The sequence below is a fragment of the Mirounga leonina genome, unplaced genomic scaffold (assembly GCF_011800145.1).
Source record: "Mirounga leonina isolate KUSES-001 unplaced genomic scaffold, KU_Mleo_1.0 Mir_418, whole genome shotgun sequence".
Taxonomy (NCBI): domain Eukaryota; kingdom Metazoa; phylum Chordata; class Mammalia; order Carnivora; family Phocidae; genus Mirounga; species Mirounga leonina.
The window spans coordinates 12,552,764-12,574,277 of NW_023270739.1; the positions used below are offsets into that span (position 1 = coordinate 12,552,764).

The window sequence follows — 21,514 nt, forward strand, 5'->3', positions numbered from 1 at the left end:
CTATCACATCTCTTGCCATATCCCAGTTGACATAATTTTAATTCGGCTCTTCCTTACATGTTAACAGATAAATAATGCATAAGAAAACTTGATTAGCTTTCTTATTAAAACATCACTCTAAATGAGAGGAGGCGCTAGAAGACAATACAGTTTTTACACGGCTTTCCCATGAGCAGTTGAATGGTTTGATGTGATAAATTTGCATAGACTGAAGCACACAAAGGGCTGATTAATTGAAACCCTTACAATGCTTCTGGAAGCAGCTATTGTAAAACAATAACCATAGGAACTTTACAAAATACACACGGCTGAATGTGTCAAGAGCTTAATAAAATGTGTTGAGGCTACACTATTTGGAAACAGAATTGGAGATTTTTATTCTGGGCCATAAAACACTAAACACCCTAATTTCAAAGCTTTAGTTGGGTATTTACTGAAAGGTCAGAGGGTTACTAGCTAGCTACCGACGACCAAAATTTGTTCTTAAAAAAGTAAATTAAATAAAAATCTTCTTACAACTAAGGGGTCCATGTGGACAAAATAATCCTGATTTCTCACATTAAAGAGTTCCCAAAATTTGTTTTTGGACCACAATTCTGAAGGGTCACTTGGCATCCTACCCCTCATCCCGGGGCTCCCACTGTTAGCTCCATTGGCCCCCTTCTCCCCTCCCACTTAGAATCTTTCATTCAAGCAGGATCAAGCAAAGTAGGGAGCCAAAGACACGCAGACTTTGAAGCTTCAGGCTAGCAGAGCGGATTGCAGGCGCCTCAAGTACCACATGTGTACAAGGTGCTATTAATGTATGATTATTATTTTCAATCAGAGCCTTTTCATTCTCTCAGTTTTAGAAAACAGAATCCAGAAAAAGGAAGTACATGAACACCTGGAAAAAGCAAAGTTTTTAAAAAGCTGGTTGAACGAACAAACTTTCCTCTCAGCTTTTCTGCCACACAAGATTGGCATTTTCTTACTTCCCACAGCCTCTTTATACCAACCATGTCAGGATTCGGTAATGTGCTGGGAAGTCAGGGCTGGTTTCCTTTTCTTCTAATAAACACTCAATCAAAATCTTAATACATTAATTCAGCAACTTGTTTTGCTGACTAACTTAATACATTAATTCAGCAACTTGTTTTGCTTTGGAATAACTTTTATTAATGCGAAATAGAAGCAAGCCACCTTCTAACGAACTGCTGTTGATAGGAGAGGGTCAAAGAAGAATCTTCCAAACCATTTTATCTGTAAATACGTGATCCTATGAACCACAGATACTCGGAGCCGGTCCACGAAAACACTGTACTTTGACAAGACTATATTTCTATTTTAAAACAAAAGTCAGCTTCGCTCTGTTTAAACTGGCTGTCTGAGGATTTACGGGGAGACTCCGAGGAGCGTAGGCCTTTATCTCAGATTTGCAGTTATTAAAAAGCTTCTGTTTGCCAGGACAAACACTCTTGCTCAAATACAGTTTTTCCTCTCCTTAGGAGTACTATTTGGTATTGCTGCCCGATTCTGTGATCTACAGGACCTTTGTTGGAGGTGCTAATCCTTTTTCACATGAGAGACTGAGAAATGTTCTTTCAGGGAAGTGATATATTGCTTTTTTTTCCCCCCACATCAAAGGAGTCCACTTTTTCCTCCCTCGTTGTGAATGGCAGCAAAAGTAGGAGGAAATCTGGAAATATAATAATTTGGTTTGTCTGCACACTGAAAGAAAACTTAACTTGGCCGACAGATAATTTCTGTTAAAATTTTTTTTTAAAAAAAGCGGAAATCTGCTCACCCTTCTCATAAATGAAATAACCATCAGAAAAAACAAGGCTCAAGATAAAAATGTTTGCCTCTGATGAGTTCCCCTCATATAGAACTTACACCAAAGCTCCCAAGAGGCTTAAATATGTAATTCTGACTTTAATAAAGTCTTGTTTCAAACACGACTCCCATCACATTATACGTGGATGTCTTTTTCTATCTTCAACTCTGTGTACAAACTGATGAAGAAAAGGAAGAGAAAACATAAAGAACATTCTAGACCCACGTTCTGCTCTATTTTCCCCCATGCAGCATCACTGTGCTATCACAGAAGTCCTTCTAAAGTACCTAGAGGTCTAGAACACTTGGAAAAGAGAACAAGACTTCAGGGTTTTAATACTCCTTCCCAGCTGAGATTAAAACACACTAAACAAAATTTTCCTTCCTTTGTAAGCAAACACAACAAATCCACAACTTCAGTATATGGAAGTCTTTTGTGTTCTACCAAAGGATGAACTGCTCTAGAGATTCTTGATTAAAGGCCCAGCTCTTCTGGGGGGAGTGGATTCAGTGGCATTTAGGGATGAGATACATAACAGGCCCCACAAAGACCCAAAGGAGGGCTGTACTTCATTAAAATTCTTTGAATTTCTCATTAGAGGACTATTGGAATGCCCTTATCTAAAAAGTGTGCCGTGAGTGAATCCTGAGTCCCGCTCAGGCTGGAGTCGGATTTGCATTGTGACGCCCTCCTCTTCACGCAATAGCTCCTTCTTCCTCCACACCTGGCTCGCTGCTTCCCGCTCCTCCACTCCTGTGGCCACAGAAGGCGACGCTGCTTACGAGGCTGTCACGTTTTTAACCGCTCCTGCTCCAACACTTGGATTCTTCAGCGGGCCTTCTCTGATCCGTTACCTCACGGCCTGCCTGTTGCCCAGCACGGATGTGGGCTCCCAACGACTCGGTGCTGAGGCTCCTACTCCAGCTCACCCCCCACTCTGTCCTCTTCCATCGGCCTCCTGAGCTGCTACGACCCCTGGCACACAGCCACGGCCGGGTAGCCTCCGCTGCACGTTTGTTGCCCTCAGCGACTCATGACCCCGCCACCTTTGAACTGATCAGGCTTGAGCAGGACAGACACTCATGGTCTGTGAAAGCAGATTTTGAAGTCTCCTCTAACCGCGGGACAGGATACTGTAAGAAGCCGTAGCGGCAGAAATGCAGTCTACACACCCCACGCGTACCAAGAGAACCCTTGCTCACCACAGCTTCGTCAAAGTAAACTATTAACAAAGGTCAACAATCAGGCAATCTGCAGGGCCACACCGCGTTCTGAACACCGAAGATAACGAATACAATGCTCTCAGTGCAAGAGGAAAAAAGGAATGGGCATAAAGATACATTAAATCAAAATGATCTTTGTATTTTCTCATAGAGCCTACGTATGTGTCCACTTGCAGGTGACGCTATGAAGGACAAAACACTACTTCCACACAATCCTGCCTTCCGAGAGTGAAAACTGAAGTCCAGCTAACACTGCTCTTCCTCGGGCATGTGTCCGGGCCAAAAGAGAACCAAGTCACTGCAGGAATCATGGTGTGACCCACATACCCTGAAGACTCCCGCACTAGGGAACTCTGTCAGCTCATTTCATGGCAACCACGGACAGCATGGCTGAGGCTGGGGACTGCCTTCTCCATCCCTTCACGGCCCACTTGCCAACACCCAGCTCTTCTAGGCCTCAGGCAGTTCCTCCTCCAGGGCCCTGCACTAAGGAGGCTGCGTTGTATGGTTCCCTGCAGATGCCACGAGCTGTGCCTGCCATACGCGAATTCGGAACCGGCTCACTGTCCTCACTGTCCCTCAGGGCCCTAACTATCCCAGCTAGCCAGAGGAATCAGAAGAATGGTCAAAGTTGAGGGCTCAATTTACTTCCTTTCAATATCTGCTCAAATTCTTGACAGAATCTTAACCAAGGCATGAAAGCCTGGCCAGAGGACTGATTAAAGAAGGGAACGGGGACCGTGTTTTACAATGAGTTGATTCTAGAAGGGAAGGGATTCCTGACAAACACAGCTTTATATTAGGAGCACGTCTTAATATGGGGGTCTGGCAGGTATTTCTGGAACAAAATATGCAGGGATTAGTATTTACTCCAGACTGGTGGCAGAGCAGAGCCATGTAAACCTGCTTATCCAAGAGTGGGAATTTTGAGAAAATGACCACCTTAAGGAGGAGATACAGAAAAGATATAAGAAATACTAGGTTTTGGTATCCCCAAGGGGGGATTCCCAGGGAATATGCCAATCTGGGGGCAGAGTGACAATGGGATATCAGAAGAGACAAGAGTCACCTTTAACCAGATTTAACAGAATGGGAAATGTACTCAGATCAGTGGCCTGGATTCACATCCTGGCTCTGCTAGCCCTGAGCTGGATCAGGCAAGCTACTCATCACCTCTCTGAACCTCAACATTCAAGTTCTATAGAATAGGAGTAACAATACCAATTAGACTGTAAAGGTTAAGGATGGAATGAAAATGCTTGTAACTTACTTATAATGCAGAAAGTAAAACATGCTATAAATTTACATGCACATGACATCCACATTTTATCTGCACCCTTAACCTCTCCCTGGAGCTCCAGACTCTATGTCCACGTGCCCACTGAACATCTTCACTTGGAGTCTCCGGGGGGTTCTCAGATCTGAGGCCCCAGTCCTCAACTCCTGCCCCTGCCTAACTCCCAACACCTCCTCCCCAGTCCTCCACTGCTTGGTAAACTGCAGCAGCACTGTTCAGGCCTCATCCTTACCTTCAGTTCCTGCCCCTCCTCCCCCAACACCTCAGCCACCAGCAAGTCCTGCTGGCTGGGCCTCCTGAGCACACGCCGAGTGCATCACTTCCCCCATTCCTGCAGGGCTCCTCCTGAGCACACACCGCCAGCCTCTCTGCCTGGACCACCGGACAGCCACCCTGCTCCCCTCCAATCTGCTCTCCACTGGACTCCAGGGTGATCTCTCACACTGGAAGTTAGATCTCCTCGTGCCGGTCTTAGACTCATCACCCAACCGCCCTACGGGCTCCCAGCATATTAGGAACAAGTTCCTGTGGGATGTGTCCCTCCCACTTCTCTCACACCGAGCACTCCTCCGCAGGCTGCACTGCCAGAATGGCCTTTATTCTGTCCCTTGGATATATCAAGCTCACTCATGCCTCAGGGCTCTTGGACATAATTGTTCCAGACTTCTGCTTGGCTGGCTCCTTCTCACCCTTCAAATGTCACTTTCTCCATGAGGCCGTTCTTGATCATCAATTTAAAGCGCATTCCCCTCACCCCCAAACCAGTCACTCTTCCACATCGTCTTCCATTCACAGCACTTAACACTACGTTAAATGATCACGTTCCTATTTTCATTTACTTTTCTTCTGTTTCCTCCCCCAGGAGAACACCAATTCCAGGAGAGCAGAGACCCTGTCAGTCCTGTTTATCACTGCGTTTCCAGTATCTAGAATGGGGCCTGCCTGGGACACAGTGAAGCTCGATAAATGAACGAGTTAATGACATCAGTGCTCGAGATGATCCTCTGTCACCTCCAGTTCAGTGAGACCAAGCTGCTTTGTGACTGCTGCCACCACTTACCAAGCTTAACACCAGGCCTGGGACCTCCTTCCTCTTTGTTCCCGTGGGTCAACGAGTCCCCCTGACTCACCCGCCCATTCCACAGGACCCGCCTGCAGCCAACTCACCCAGTCTCCGCGGCTTCCTTTCCTGCCTGGTCTGCCTGGTCTGCAAGGGACCTGGGACGGACCTAACAGCGGCGGCTCACCTTTACGGCTGCTGGCTGTGCACCAGCCACTGGCTTCACTGCTTTGCACACATCAATTCCTTTAATCCCAGTGACAACTCCTAGGAAACGGTCCCCATTTCAAAGACGAGGAGACCCAGGCATAGAGATAAAACAGCTCACCTGGTTAGGGCTCAAGACCTCTACCTCTTTGCCCTACTTTTTCCCAACTGGAAGGCCTTCTTTAAATGCTGAACAGAGGGCCGCCGTGAAGAAAAGGGGCAGGTGTCCATTCAGGACCCACACAGGACAGGGCAGGACGGCGGAGGTACGCTACGGAGGAGTGCACGCAGGCTCCACGGAATCATCGGAATGGCGCCACCACAGGGCAGGCTGCCTTGAAAAGCAGGAGGGGCTTCCCCTCACAGGCCGCACACAAAGTGGAAAACGACCTGCCAAAGATACGCTAAAAGAATTCTTATTCCAGGAAGATGGACCTAGACTAGAGTCTAAAAGGTCTTTCCAAACTCAAAGATTTTATTCTTACCCACAAATAACTCCCAACTGCTCTCTCACTACCGGCCTTTCTCATGTCCTTTAGCCTGTGACCGTTATGAAATCCTTTGTATTCGCTTTTTGCTTCGGGTCCAGAGTCAGCTCTTCATGGGCATTAGCAGAGTGGGGGATGTCCTTCTAGCTCCTACGAGCCCAACAGAGTTCTGAGCCCACAGCAGTGACTTAAATATGAGCAAACAGATTTCTGTGGGGCTGTCAAGACCCATTTCCCACTGGTGCCCGGGGTGGGCATGCATAGTCAGTCACTCAGCGCGAAAAGCTGAGGGGGGCCTGTGATTTCAGTTACGCCGGGGAGCTAGGAGTCTTGGGTGGTGGTGTTCCTGTACCAGTCTAGACAAAGATGACACATCCCATTTCTGGTATTTACTAGGAAGAATAAATGTACTAATTTGGGGAAGATGATTTTGGCTTATTATGACTGTACATTTAAGAGACTCTACTTAATAAATTATTCCACAAACACAGTCACGGGAAACCACATTATATGCAAAGTGCTGCGCCACGTGCTTTGGAGGTGAAATAAATTAGTAGGATGTGTTTCCTATCCTCAGTGAACCTAAAATGTACTTACCTAAGTTAGCCAACATGGTACTCTGGATATTTAACCACATATACAATTATTTTAACAGAACCACTGCTATTTTTCAAACTCACAATTTCATTTATAATTGAAAAGAACTTCGAAAACTAGACATCTGCTAGTGTTGTGCCTCTTGTTTCAGACGGGTAGCATTCAGGGAAAGGAGCAAAATGGTAGACCTTAGCTACAAAAATAACCCAGGTGAAAGATAAGCTATTCTCAGATAATTAAGAATTGACCCTTTTGATGACTGTTACATTTAGGTCAAAATTCTCAGTGTGTGAGCTTTAACTATTTTTTAGTTTTCAATATTAGAAATGATTAAAATAGCCAATAAAACCAAGAAGTCTTAGAGGCAAAGCTCTGGTTAGCAGACAAAAATCTGGTGCTCTAAATATTCCTCTCACCTTTTGTTAATTTAGAAATAATAATAATCATTTTAACGTCAGCTCTACAAATTACAGTAAATAACCCCAAGCACACTAAACACTCTTGTGTTGAGCACTCTCAAATAGCAAACACAGGGGTTCCCAGTAAACATGACTGCTGAAACACCTATGTTTAGCTCCACTCCTTCTCCAAACCTAATACTAGAGTTGAAAAAATAAACCTGTAAGAAAAAGAATAGGCAACAGATAAAGATACAGCGGGGAAAGCTGAGCAGTAAAGAACAGTCAAGTGGCTTAACAGGAGAAAGGTAAACCCAAGTACCTGCAGAGAAGCGTGAGGCACTCTCCCCCTGCTCCGTGGAAGGCTCAGGAAACAGAGACACAAAGTATGATGAAAAGCGGGACGAGGCGTAGGGCTCAGTCACCCCAAGCCATCAGCAATCCCAGTGGGTGCTACCTTTAAAATGTGTCTGGACTGATCCCTTCCCACCATTTCCCCATCATCATGCTTTTCCCACTCACCACCAACTCCCGCCTGGGTTACCATAAGAGCACCTGGCAGGGACCATGCTTCTCCCTTGCCTCCCCAGTCTGTTTTCATCACTGCAGCCTGGGTAAGTCACATCATCTCCCTCGTCTGCCCGGACTCCTCCAGCAGCTGTCCGTCTTACTCAGAGTTAAGAGCCAAAGTTCACGGAGAGGCTCTGATGACTCAGCGCTCGCTGGCTCTGCTCTGGCCACCCTGGCCTCCAGCCCTCCCTGAGGGTCCTCCCCCTCCATCACTCTTGGCCGGGCGTCTGGCCCCCCAGGCCTTCCTTTTGCCTCCAGTGCTCATTGGCCAGGGACGGTTTGCTCCCTTACTTCTCTCAATGCCACCTTTTCAAGAAGGTGAAGTTCCTCCACCATTTGACTTGAAATTTCAACTACTGACTACATGCCTTCCCCCACATGCTTCCTATTCTCCCCTTTGTTTTATCTCAAAACGTATCATTATCTCTCTTGCCCACAGGAATGTAAGCCCCACATGGACTGGAATTTTGTCTGTTTTGTTCACTGCTTATTACCAGGGCTTGGAATGGTACCAGACACTTAGAAGGTACTTAATAAATACCTGTAGAAATAAATGTTTGAATAAGAAATCACCGACCCCTGACTCTCTATTCCCCACCCCATACAGCCAGGAAACTACACTTGTCCCCCAATACTCACGGCTATAAAAAAGAAGACTCTAAATATAAAATTTTAACTAGAAATTAAAATATAATAGGTTAAAAAATCTGGAAAATAAAAATCCTACAAAGAAAATCAAGATAAGGAAATGGACAATGAGGGTACAAGGAACACGATGGAGACTGGCAACAAAATAATAGAAGAGAATGTCCGAAAATGGAAGGACCTTGAACTTCCAGAAAAGAAGGTACCTGATTTCCTAGGACAAGGAATGACAATTTCAGAATTCCAAGAACAGACGAAGGATAGTAAAAGCTTTGCGGGGAGGGGGAGGCAAGTGAGGGAGGAAGGAAAGGAAAGAGAGTGAAACAGGGTGCATGTGTGTACATACACAGAGATCAAGAATAATGTAACATGGAATCTAGATGATGATGCAGCGATGTCATCAGAATCCTTAGAGAAAAGAATTTTTCAATCTAGAATTCTATAACCAACCAGAGTACAAATCAAGTATGAGGACAGAACATGTTCAGATATACACAATCTCACAAAATTTACTTCTTGTGCATCCTTTCTCAGCAATCGAATGAACAGACTATTCCACTGTGGCGGGGGGTAGGGAGTGGGGATGACATGGGACGAGCCAAGAAACAGGGGCTCAAATGAGAATTTCATAAATGACTCCCACTGAGCAAATCTAGAGTGTCTAATGGAATGTGTCCCCCACCCCCAGATTCCTATGTTGAAGTCCTAACCCCCAGGAGACCTCAGAATGTGACCCTTTGGAGGCAGGATCTTTAAAGAGGATATTAAGGCTAAATGAGGTCATGGGGTGGGCCCTAATCCAATATGGCTGGTGTCTTTGTAAGAAGAGAGAGAGCCATCAGGTGCAGGCGCACAGAGAAAAGACTGCCTGAGGGCACAGGGACCACATGGCCACCTGCAAGCCACGGAAAGAGGTCTGGGGAGAAGCCAAACCTGCCACGACCTTGACCTTGGACTTCAGCCTCCAGAACTGTGAGAAAATAAGTTTCTGTTGTTTAAGGCCTCAGTCTGTGGTATTTGGTTAGAGCAAACTAATGCAGAGTACTTTCTAACCTTTCTTGAAAACATTTCTGGGGCCCACAGGATGAGGCCGCTCGGGCCTCCACTGAGCCAGGCTCTGCCCAGCGCTCCTGTGGCCTGTGGGGTTCCATTCTGAACACACTGGGTGGGAAGCGGGGGCTCAGAGGAAAACCACTGCAGCGAGAAGAACGGGGCCTGTAGAGGAGGCCTTTTGGGGGGGGTGGGGGGAATGGTCCTAGCAGACCACTGATCATGTGGGAAATTGTGTTGAGAGGCTGTTGATGGTATAGATGAATGGTAACAGGAATAAGAAAATTAAGCAAATTTTAAAAATGAGATAGTTAACTTCTGAAAAAAGTACAGTTATACAATAGAGAAAACGCACTCAACTACTTGGTTTGGGGGTGAACAATATTTATGTGGTCATAAACAATGCAATTTAAATAATTAAGTAACCCCAAATTATGATAAATCTGTGCCTGGAATGGAGGTGGGGAGTAAGAAAGGGAAGCAGCGAAGTGCTAGCTCCTCCTATCTGTCATAATAGAAAATCAGAAGGTAATCTCTAAAATGGATGAGTGAATATAAAACTGCTTAAAAATATTATTTTGAAATACGAAGGTAAAAACGAGAAGAAATTACTTCTGGGAAGCAGAACTGGAGAAAAGGCAGGGATTGATGTTTTTCAGTTCAAACCCCCCTTTCTGTACTATTTGACCTTTTAAGCCATGTGCTTTTATTATTTGATTAAAAAACCATACTTAAATAAAAATTATGTTTAGGTACGGGTCCTACATCATTCCTTCCATCACTTTCTTAAGGCTTACACTACCTCTTTTTTGTTTGCCCATTTTCCCCCAATCTTTTCAATAAATCTGATGAAGCTGTAAGAGAAGGGGGTATCAAGGGAAATCGATGCTAATCAGAAGGTTTTCACCCTTGGATTAAAAGCCATCTGGAAAAGAAAACTAGTGAGATAAACTCCTCACTACAAGTGAAAGGTCACCTAATCCCAGGAGGGCTTCTTCCCGTTTCGTAGAGATGTACAAGTCAAGCCCCATTTAAGGTTGAACCGATCTCCAAAATCTGCAGTTTCTAGAAACCACTTTTGTCAATGAACATTATCCCTATCATACTGATAGTCTGAAAAAATGTTACAGCACCAAGACCCATTGACATTTTACCTGCAGAGGTCTGTGTTCACAGCAGCTTACTAACAAGTGTGCTTCTCATTTTCAAAAATACCGTTTTGTCTACACTATACACACACACATATTACATACAGATGAAAAACTGAGTAAAATCAATCCTTCAAGAGTACTGAATCTGTCCCCTTTCACTTCCCTACCTTCAATTTTATTTATATATTCAACCATTATCAACTACCTATTAGGCATCCTCCATAAGAAAGGCTCTATCAGGCTTCATGAAAATATGAAGTCATGACCCCTGTCTTCAAGTTCAGTGGAGTTAGAACACAGTGGATCATCACTAAGACGTTTGCCTGCCTTCCACTCTGCACAATACTCCGGTGGAATGAGGATTTGGGATATCTGAAGTTTATAAATGGATTCAGAACGAAGACCTTCTCTTACAGTGTGCATTCTTGTAAAGCATCCAGTGCCAACATTTTATAAGAAGAGTATCAAGCTTTGCCCTTATCCAGGGAATAGGTCATGTAAAATAGAGGCTGTGAACAAGATTATGGGGTTACCCCAGAATGACTTAGGAGTACATCTCAGAAACTGTCTAGACCAAGAGAAAGGGAGAAACGGTTTCAACACAGAGAATTTGTTTTTCACTGGTAAACAGCAGAAAACACTAGAATCTCAAGAGATGTTTACAAACACTGAAAAGGTATTAAGAGTTAGCATCTTAGGGAATTGTATGAAGTATAGAAGTGTCAAATTCACATGAATAAAGTCAGTTTTTTTAAATAAGATACTGGCAGGCTAAAATAATCTTTTGTCTGTAAACTGAACTAAAAATGTTTTTGATGAAACAATTATCTTAGTCTGGAACAGTTTCATTGATGGAAGAAATGACAGCTAAGGCTGGATTCATTTGACTAAACAGTCATATTTTATATAGTTGCTTAGCAAATAAATGTTGAAATCAGCAAGAACATAAAATGCAATTATCTTCAGACCAATCAATTAAAAACAAGAAGACATCGCACTAGGAATTTATGAGTAAACAGGAGACACAAAGTTGGAGAGCAGAAGGCAGGAGAACCAACGTCAGCGACCCAGCGATCACGGCTCTCTCTTCTGAAGCCCCTACCATGAGCAGGCACAGCACTAACTGCTTGCCACTCAGGACGGCACCACTGTCAGGCAGGGGCGTGGACTCTGGAGCCAGACTGGAGCCAAAAACCAGACCTACCACCCACTGGGGACACTGGGCAAGCTCCTCATGTCACCGTGCCTCTGTTCCTTCATCTGTAAGATGCCGATGAAAACAGCACCGACCTCCCAGGACCGTGTGAGAAGCCAGTGAGTCAGTACATGGACCGTGCGGAGAACACTGCCAGGCACGCAGTCAGTGCCACGAAAGTGTCAGCTGCTCTTGTGATTCTTAAACTAGTCACGTGGCGGCTCAAACCCCGGGGCCAACATTCCACTCGGAAACGTGACGGATATACACTAAAAGGGACCCTCCTGAAAATGAGTTAATCAGTGACACAGTGCTGTTTCTTGAGGGAAAAAAAAAAAAAAACAAGACAAGACAAAGCCACGAATGCATGAGAACTCATTGGCAACCACCAGGGAGGAGTGGGGCTCGCCGGCAGGATCAGGTGGAGAAACCCATCCGGGCGAGGGACCGCTGGGCAGCGGGCAGGGCGCTGCGTGGGCGACACGAGACCCGGGCTGAGATACAGCTCCAGCGGTGCCTCAGCCTGGCTGCCTGACCCCTGGGGTCTGCACTTCCTCACGGCCCCGTACAGGGCCCGGAGGCGCCTTCTCATGCTGACATCCCACGGTACTATGGCCCAACAGAATTGCAAATAGGCACCTTCCATAAAACGTAGGTGTTGCTATTAATTTTTTCAAACAGCTACCTGTACTTTAGTAGATACATCATCTAGAATGGACTCGTAATTATAATCTGGGGGATGGGGAGCAGTTGCAAAAGAATGAAATAAATGGCAAAGAGAAGCAATCCTGTGGTACATTTTTTCAATGCCATTAAAATATAAACAGGTTAACCTAAGAGATAAAACAAGCATAATTTTAATACCAATGTAATATTACATTTCTCATGTACCTGGTTAATAAATACTGTTTTCAGTTTTATAAACAAGTTGAGGAATGACACAATTTACCTTTTTGCCCATGACGGCTGCTGAATTTGTCTCCAATCTCTGGACGCCTGGTCTGTCTCAGCAGCATTTTGATCAGAAAAGCATCTTCAGCATTTGAAGAGATCATCACTTTTTCAATATATGAATCCGTTGCCCCTTTGTAGCTGATATTAAGAGGAAGTCACCAAAAAGTTTTCAAACTGCCTTTGTGAACCCATCGCTCACAGGCCGTATTTTATTTAATATCAACCACAGGATGCTTTGACACTGCCATTCTGGACTCTGAAACGTGCTTTTTGTTTTTCAACATTAAATTCAAAGGTTACAATTTCCCTTTTACAGTCCTAGTCTGAAATGGCCCACATTAACTAAACACTTACTATGAGGCAGGCAGAAGGCAATGTAACCCACACCACACGTATTATTCACACGCGGCTACTCCCTTATTGCAAACAAGGAAATGGGATGCTTGGAGAGCGAGAGTGGCAGCTTGGAAGGATCACAGAGCCCCAAGGAAGGTTTCATTTTCTTTTTAGGATAAGAAATATGTGAGCACACTTTCTAACCTTGTTCTGTAGGATTGGGTGCATGGGTCCTGACCCCTCCCCTAGGTGGGGGGCCCACTTTCTCCCCTGCGCTCCCACTCCATAGACAAATCCATGGCACCCAGTCAGTTCAAAGCCTGACTGCCACTTGTAGCTGTGTGACCTTGGTAAATTACTTAACCTCTCTGTTTCTGTGTCTTTCAAACAAGGCCATTAAGACAGCCTGGTTCGGGGGGGTGGCGGTAAGAACAAATGAGCTAACATGTGTAAAATGCCGAGAACAGTAACTGGTACAGTGAATGTTCTCAACTAAGCCACGATGATCATGATATGCCCCATACTTATTTCTTTGTGTAGGCCTTTGCTAACTAGATGCGGCTCCTTGCAGGCAAGGCTCGTGGTTTCTTTCGGCTCCCTGTGTCCGGTACAAGAGGCACCGTGGCCCAGAGCAGACCTCAGCTGGGTGTCGAATGGATCTGCTGGGCTGCCCTCCACTGTCCCGGAATCCAGCTCTCCTAGGTCACGCCCTGGCCCACCTCATGAACTGAATTAACTCATGTTCCTGGGCTAGATTAAGTATCTTGTTACTTCTTTTAGTTTTGTTTTTATGTCACAGTGTGGCTGCTCATCTCACGAAGTCTCGTATTTCACTCCATTTGAGAGCCCAAAGGGCAGCTGGAGATTAATAAGCACAACTCTTTCACTGTTCAGACGAAAAAACTGAGCCCAAGAGTTTGAGTGCTTCCTCCATGTAAGGTAACCCACGACACAACCAGTACTAAGACCCAGCTGTCATCCACTATGGTGTTGATGCCGCAACTGTGGCCAGTGCAGTTTTATTGATTTATTTAACACAAATCTGATCGTTATCACCCTCTACCGAATGAATTCCTGAATATTGCACAATCTCGTCCCAGCAGGGTACACTGGTTCTCCAAACCTCCAAACCCAGGTGCTCTTCTGCTCATGGGGCCTTCACCTCACTGTTCCCTCTACCTGGAACCCCTGCCTATGTGGCCCCCAACTCAAACCCAGGTGGGAAGGCCTACACGATTCCACAGCAGAGTTTTTCCTTCCAATCCATGCTGTCTTCACATGACAACTATTACTACCCCAAACTGTAATTTCTATTCTCTAACCCTTCAAGAGGTAACCTCTGATTTCCCCTAGCCCTTCTCTCTCTCTCTTTTTAATCTTCCTATGTATTTCCGAGGCCCAACCAATACATACGTGATGGGCACATCCTTGTACTGTGGTTGCTGCGGCACATTACTTCCTTCCAGAGGAATCTGAGTTACTGTAGGCATGGACTTATTTACCAGCACTTGTTTGTTTTCTACCTTCTCACCTAAGAAAAAGAGAAGGGGATTATAGCCCAATCGTTATCATCACTGCAGAATACAAGCATTACTGGGGCATACAATTATGTGATTAGATTGGTCCATGAAATGCACACAAGGAAGGAAAAAGCCGATACAGTGTGAGCTATAGTTCAATGGGACTCGTCTATAATTGTGCCAGCCCATCTGAAAAATCAGATTAGTGCAGAGTATAAAAAAATCAAGAAACTGATTTAGGGAACCATACTAACAACAGAAACTTCAGGTCAATAAGTGGCAATTTATTTTTTAAAGATTTTATTTATTCATTTATTTTAGAGAGAGAGCGCACATGCACATACAAGTGCGGGGAAGGGCGGGGGGGAGGGGGAGAGAGAATCTCGAGCAGACTCCGCGCTGAGCACAGAGCCTGACATGGGCTTGATCTCACGACCCTGAGATCATGACCTGAGCCAAAACCAAGAGTCAGACACTCAACCGACTGAGCCACCAGGTGCCCCAGTAAGTGGCAGTTTTATGGATCTCCTACGGAGTATTAGAACGAGTCTGGGCCACTTACTTTTATTAATAGTTATTTCAACCAATATTAAGTCACTGCCAACTTAACTTGGACAATGAGGAAGTCAAAACATTTCTTTGATTTTCTTGCTATTCTCACCTGTCTTTGCATCTTTTCCTGGTAAGCTCAAGGCCAACTACTCTAGGACTGTCATAGCACTATCTTCCCAGCCACATAACCCAGGTTAAGAGTGAGAGAAATTCTGCAAGAAACAAACGCAGCAGGGCGGAGAGGAAGCTGTGCACCACGTGGATTGTGGGCACCCCAGCAGATGCAGCGCTCACCATCCGTGCACCATCCTGACAAGTCACGTGGATCTCCCCTCCCGGCGTCCTCCCCGACACAGCCCCTCTCTCCACCTCCCTGCCGCTCCCATCACCTGCTCTGCTGCCAGAACTCTCCGTTGATCTCACCTGCTTTGGCCCCTTTCTACTCTTTTCTCCACACTGTGATCAGAATGATCATGTCAAAATGGGTATCTGATCGTAATGAAAATAGTAGCATGGCTGCAAGGCCTTCTGTCTGGGCCCTGCCCCTTCCTCTCTTTCTCTCTCTAGACTCACGTTTAGCACCCTCCCCTGTACTCTCCCCATGAGCCACACTCCCACTGGCCTCCTTTGGGAAGTTTTGACTATCAAGTCCTGCAGCTTAATAGTTACACAAGCCCTTCCCACTGCTCAGAACACATTCCCCTCCCCATTCACTAGGTAACTCCACTCATCCTCCAGATCTCAGCTCACTTCCTTAGGGAAGGCTACCCGGAGCTTCCTGCCTAGGTCAGATCCTCTTGCTATCAAATGTCCTCATAGCTCTTTATAGGATTCCTTAATCTGGTTGTGATTGGACATAGGTTTACATGTGATCCTTTGGTCAATGTTAGTCTCCTCCACTAGCCTATAAGACTCATAAGGGCAGCTGTTATGGGCTGCGTCAGCAAAATTCATTACAAGTTTGTAATTATAATGGAGTCACACTTTTTAGGGGAAGAAGATTCTAATAAAGTCAGTCTAAGCTAAATGCACAAATGATGACATGCCAGTGTAAATGTAGGGACACGGCCTTATTCTAAACAATTCCTTAAAGTGGCTCTTCTGCGATTCAAAATTTTAGGTAGAAAAGTATAACTAGGATGGATTACTACTATGTAGAAATATATGTACAGAAAAACAGACTGGAAGGGAAATTCATCAAAAAGGACCACACCGGGGTGCCTGGGTGGCTCAGTCGGTTGAGCGTCTGAGTCTTGATTTCGGCTCAGGTCATGATCTCAGGGTCATGGGATCGAGCCTGTGTCGGGCTCCATGCTCAGTGGGGAGTCTGCTTGAGATGCTTTCCCTCTCCCTCTGCTCCTCCCCCTGCTTGCGTGCTCTCTCTCTAAAATTTAAAAAAACAAACAAAAAAAAACCACCTTAAAAAAAATGACCACACTGAATTAGGAAGGTGGTTTTGTAAGGTATCCTTTTTCTTCTCTGTTTATCAAATATTCAGAAATATTGCTGAGTAACTTTCATATTTCAAAAAGTATACATATAAACGGTTTTTTTAAAAAGGCCCTTACCTGGAGAACAAATACCATCCGCATCTAAAATTTCGTGTCGCCAGATGGGTTTCCTTGTGGCAGCGTCCAACATCGGCCCCATCACTTTATCAAAGGTCTGATTGGTATAGCGTTTCAATGTACATTTAGCATTTTTATATACAAGACAACGCCCAAAGCCTAAAATGAAACCCAAATGGGGATCAGAACCACCAATAGGACTATGAGAAAACATGGATTTGTGTCAGTCAACACTTGTACCCCCAAACATGTTCTACATTTGGATAATCGGGGATGGGCCAAATAACGATCTGATAATCTGAAGAACTGGCTCAGGGCTCCCCCCCAACCCCCAACTGTCCATATAAACGCTGGCGTCTCTACAACCATGTGTCAGCATGGAACATACCTTGCCATGTTGGAGGAAGGCAAGAGAAATCAGAGTGTCACTGTGATTCTTTCGGAGAACAGAGCCACAGAATGCAGGAACTGGAAAGGTCCCCACGGACCACCTGGCTTACCCCCTCTATCTACAGGTACTGCGAATGCTACAAAATGAAGTCCAGGGAAGTGATGTGGCCAAGATCACCCAGCAAGTTGGTGGCACAGTTGAAACATGCCAAGTCCACCGATCAGCCACGATTCTTCCTACACATTCTTCTGGTGCATCACTTCTGCTAACCTTCTCTGAAAAGTTTTCCTGTTTCTAATTTTGGCATTCAGAGGAAGTCCCAAACAAGGAAACAAAAGATTATTTTTTCTCCACAGAGGAGACAGAATGAAAAGCAGCTGCAATCAAATGATTTTAAGGGGAGAAATCGTTTGCCTGTGCCCTAAAGATCAGAGTTTATTCTGATTATATTTTTAGATCACATTTGTCTAGTGGATGAGGGAAAAGTCCTGAGACCAACTAACAAGCTAAATAAACATTATGAAAGATCAGCAAAATGAACAGAAGGAAACCTTTAGACGGAGCAAAAACTTCCAGCATTGAATCCCACAAGAAGATTCATCAGTTATAGAGTTGCCCAGAAGAGCTGTCAACCCTTCAGCACTAAATACCATTTCCCAAGATTCTGTGACTGCATGTCTTTCTTTTTTCCTTTTTCTCTCTTTGGCCAAGCAGTTATTCTAAGCTGGATTCTCTCTAATCTCCCCAGGATATACTGAGCCATGTCAGAGTTCGCTGCAATAGGAAAATGTCTCGGGAATAAACCCCAGCTATTACTGATGAGATAAATGCATGGTTGTAAAGTCCTTCACTTACGGTTCTCCACCAAAGGCAGAACACGTACAAGAAATCTAAGAATGTGAGTTTAGAAAATCAGGAAAAAGATTTCTAAATAAAATCTTGGTGCTCTAATGTAATTTTTAAAATACGAAGGTGACAGTAGGACAAAATAACCAATTTCTACATCTAGGTGTGGCTCCTCGTCAATTGCATATGACCATAATAAAGTCTGAGCCCAAAGCCAGCTGCTTTGGAAACGTTACATGATCTTGAAATTCTGTACAATGGCCATTAACTGCAGCGTGCTGGAGTGCAGGGAGAATCTGGACTGCCTGAAATCAAGAAGTGTTTTCCCCTAAGTGTAAATGGACATTGTATTTACAGGTGATAGCTGAAAAGCTGGAGGACGGTAAACTCAGATCATTAAACTGTGTTGTGCAGTTTCTGACAGATATCACAAAGTCTTCAGATTTCCACGTAAACGTTACCAGTTAATCAGAAAGGAAAACATCTAGTTTTAAAGCATGGCTGTTGTCATTTGGAGGAAAAAAAGAGGCATAAATTAAGTGCAGCCAACATTAATGCCAAAGACACATGTCTAGGAGTACTATTATGGCTGCCTAGCAACTACAAAGAGTGAAGGGGAAGGCAGAGTGGGCATGCCAGGGAGGAAAAAGAGAAACAGAGATTATGAAGAGAGGAGTCAGGCTTCAGGTCAGGTGACGGGTCCAAACCATGAAGTGGTGACTTGCAAAAGTAAACTGTCAAAAAACGGACAAAGGGTTGCATAAAAACTCTAAGCGTTTGTGTGAGTTTTTAACTTTCGGCATTCTGCTAACAAAAAGGTATGAACATTACGGGGTTGAGACATACAATTTTTAAAAATCCCCTTTAACATAGAAGTACTGCTACTGCCTTCTCAGTCTGTTGCTGAATATATAACTAGCCAGATTCAAAGACCATATTTCATTTATTAGAATTCCTGCTAGGAGATAAATTCTTGCATGTTTTCTGTTGAGGAACTGCCTCACGTCACCAATAAACTAAAATAAAGAAAAAAAAATTTAGTAGTTCATTTAATAAATTACCTCTATATAACATTCATAAAAAACGTCAACGCCAAAACCTAACCGCCTCCTGTTTGTATGTTATAAAATTCAAATCCCTTGAAACCAACATTAGCATTTTGACACCAGATGATTTTTAGCTGATTGTCCTTGTACCTAATTCTGCACGGAGCGCCCATGGTGTCAGAGGTCTGAAAACCCACTTACCCCTGTCCAAGGAGGCCTTGTTTAAAATGAGGGCATCTTCAATATCATAGCCACTGTAACTCATCACGGCAACCGTTGCATTCTGTCCAGCGGGCAGTTTCTCAAATTCTATCAACTCAATGGTCTTTGTTTTAACCATGGGTTTTTGTGGGTATGCTAGCAGATACATGAGAGTATCGATTCTGTTCCGCTGGTTGTATCCAATGGTACCTTCATTGATATTGGAGAAAGCAAAATGCAACATTCTATTATGTCAAATAATTAGGTAGCCACGACTACAAAGATGGAAAAAAAAAAAAAAACCCACATTATTTTCACTAATTAACATGAAGAAAACCTTCAGGTTAAACATTTCAAAAGCAATACTCTCACAGTTCCTACCAACATTTAAAAGCATTTTTTTCTCGGTATTGTTAAAAGTTCTATAAAGAAGAAAAATCACACCCAAGGTATTCTAACCTAAGTAACTTCAACCTACTGGATTTATACAATTGACCCCGTTTTAGGAATTACCAGTCTTCCCTGGTTAATTTCACAGGTAAGCCAACAATTCTGTACTCAGTTCTACTATGTTGCGGACCCATTTCCAGCTGTTACGGGAAGGTAATTAGAAACCACGCCCAGTGCTGACAGGCAAGGAGCTTTTAGAGTAGGACAAACAGATATATTCCATAAAAAAGAAACAACCATTACAAAAGTTCTAAATAAAAAAGAAAGCAGGAGAAAAGGAAGGATAAGAAAGGAAGGAAGGAAAAGGAGGAAAGTGAAAGCAGAGGAGTGGATTTACTCATCTGCTTAACTTTTCATTTACGAAGTAGTGAATAAACACCTACTCTGTGCCCAACACCACAGATAAAATGCGGAAAGGCACAGTCCTTTCCCGTAAGGAATCCAGGGTCCTGTTCAATCTGGTATAGGCTTTTAGGTCCTTAGCAATCAGGCTTTCCACCTCTTTGCACCTTGGAAGGCTGTTACCATCAACTGGAAGTGAAATCAGAATGTTACCCTTTCTCCCTTTTCCCCAAAGGGATTCACTAGGGTTCACAGACTTGCACCAAAAAAAGGGTTTCACTCTCCTGGTCTTGTGAATACAATACACTCTCCTACTCAGAGACCTTAGAATGCGGACTCATGTTTGCCCTACTACTAAACTTATGTGTGGGCTACTGAACCTCTTTAACTTCTCCCAGGCATCTCTTCTTTTCCCTTGAGTGGCTAAGAAGGTAGCCTTTAGTCTCTTTTTCTCTTGCACATGCTTCCATAGTGATACATCCTCAACACCCACACACCCCAAGATGCTTTAGTGTTGTTTGATGGAGTTAAGCTCTAAGATGAGCAGATACCCAAACTCAGTATTTATTTCCTTCACCTCTCATATTCATGTCATGAAATCAATGGTGATTTCAATTTGGGGATGAAAATAACCTATTCAGGCAGCAAAAATGATATGGTACTTCTTGACAATTACTACTGAAAGAAAAAATGAAATCTGTAGGGTATGAACACTTAATACAGTGGGGGGCCCACTACAGATGCTCAATAAATGTCAGTAAATGAAACTGAATTGCATTATACTTTTTATGACAGTATATGTTTGTACTTAAATCTCAGCAAATTTATCATGAACTTTTTCTTGAGTTTACACTATAACTGCCAATTAATTTATGTTATTTTGGTGCCAACTAATAAACTGGGCAGGACCACCTGGTAACAGATCACTTACTGTTTTAGAAATAAAATCACCGTTGCCTGGATCGTGGTAAAGTTCACTGACAGTAAGTTTGTCCTTCTATATGAAATCATTTAAAATTTATGTCAAGATTTTATCTCCAATTGTATACTTCACCCAGCTTGAGACAAGGGTTCAGGCAATGTCCCACCAGGCTGCCAAACACGGCTTCTGAAACCTGAGACAAGCATTATTATGCAGCAGGGAAGCATTCATGGCTGCACCTCTGAACAATGGTGAAAGAGACTGGATCCCGCTATAAATTGTGCTACCAGGCCCAGAACGCAATTCTCGGGCATCACAACTGACCTGACACTGAATGGATGAACAACAAAATGGTTCAGCAAATGTTTGGTGCTTATGATCTCATTAGAAATTTTCTTCAAAGACTTTTTAAAGAACTCGTAGGAGTACAAATGGATACAGGTTTTTAGCAGTCTTGACAGGTGTGTTGGTGAAAACATGATTTTTAAGCCATGACTTCTCTATTACAAAACTTCAAAATGCTATCACACCCCATATTTTTATAAAAATCCTGAATGACTATTTTGCCAATAAGCAGGCTTTTTTTGAGAAAATGTCATGAGGAAATTAAAAGACTAGTCTGGGTGAAGCGCGTGCTCAAACTAGGATGCCTCTTACTATTTTCAGCTTCCTTAAAAAGGGCATTGCAC

General features: G+C 43.9%; 1 protein-coding gene across 3 annotated transcripts in view; it reads right to left on the reverse strand.

Moving 5' to 3' along the window:
* The window catches only part of POLR3B (RNA polymerase III subunit B), a 105,020-nt gene that overhangs the window by 18,060 nt on the left and 65,446 nt on the right, over nt 1–21,514 (reverse strand). For all 3 annotated transcript variants that reach the window (XM_034987666.1, XM_034987667.1, XM_034987665.1), the window contains 4 exons: nt 19,112–19,321; nt 16,628–16,786; nt 14,401–14,518; nt 12,647–12,789 (listed from right to left, as the gene is read on the reverse strand). In XM_034987666.1, the coding sequence (XP_034843557.1) occupies nt 12,647–12,789; nt 14,401–14,518; nt 16,628–16,786; nt 19,112–19,321 (630 nt within the window). The remainder of the gene's footprint in view (nt 1–12,646; nt 12,790–14,400; nt 14,519–16,627; nt 16,787–19,111; nt 19,322–21,514) is intronic.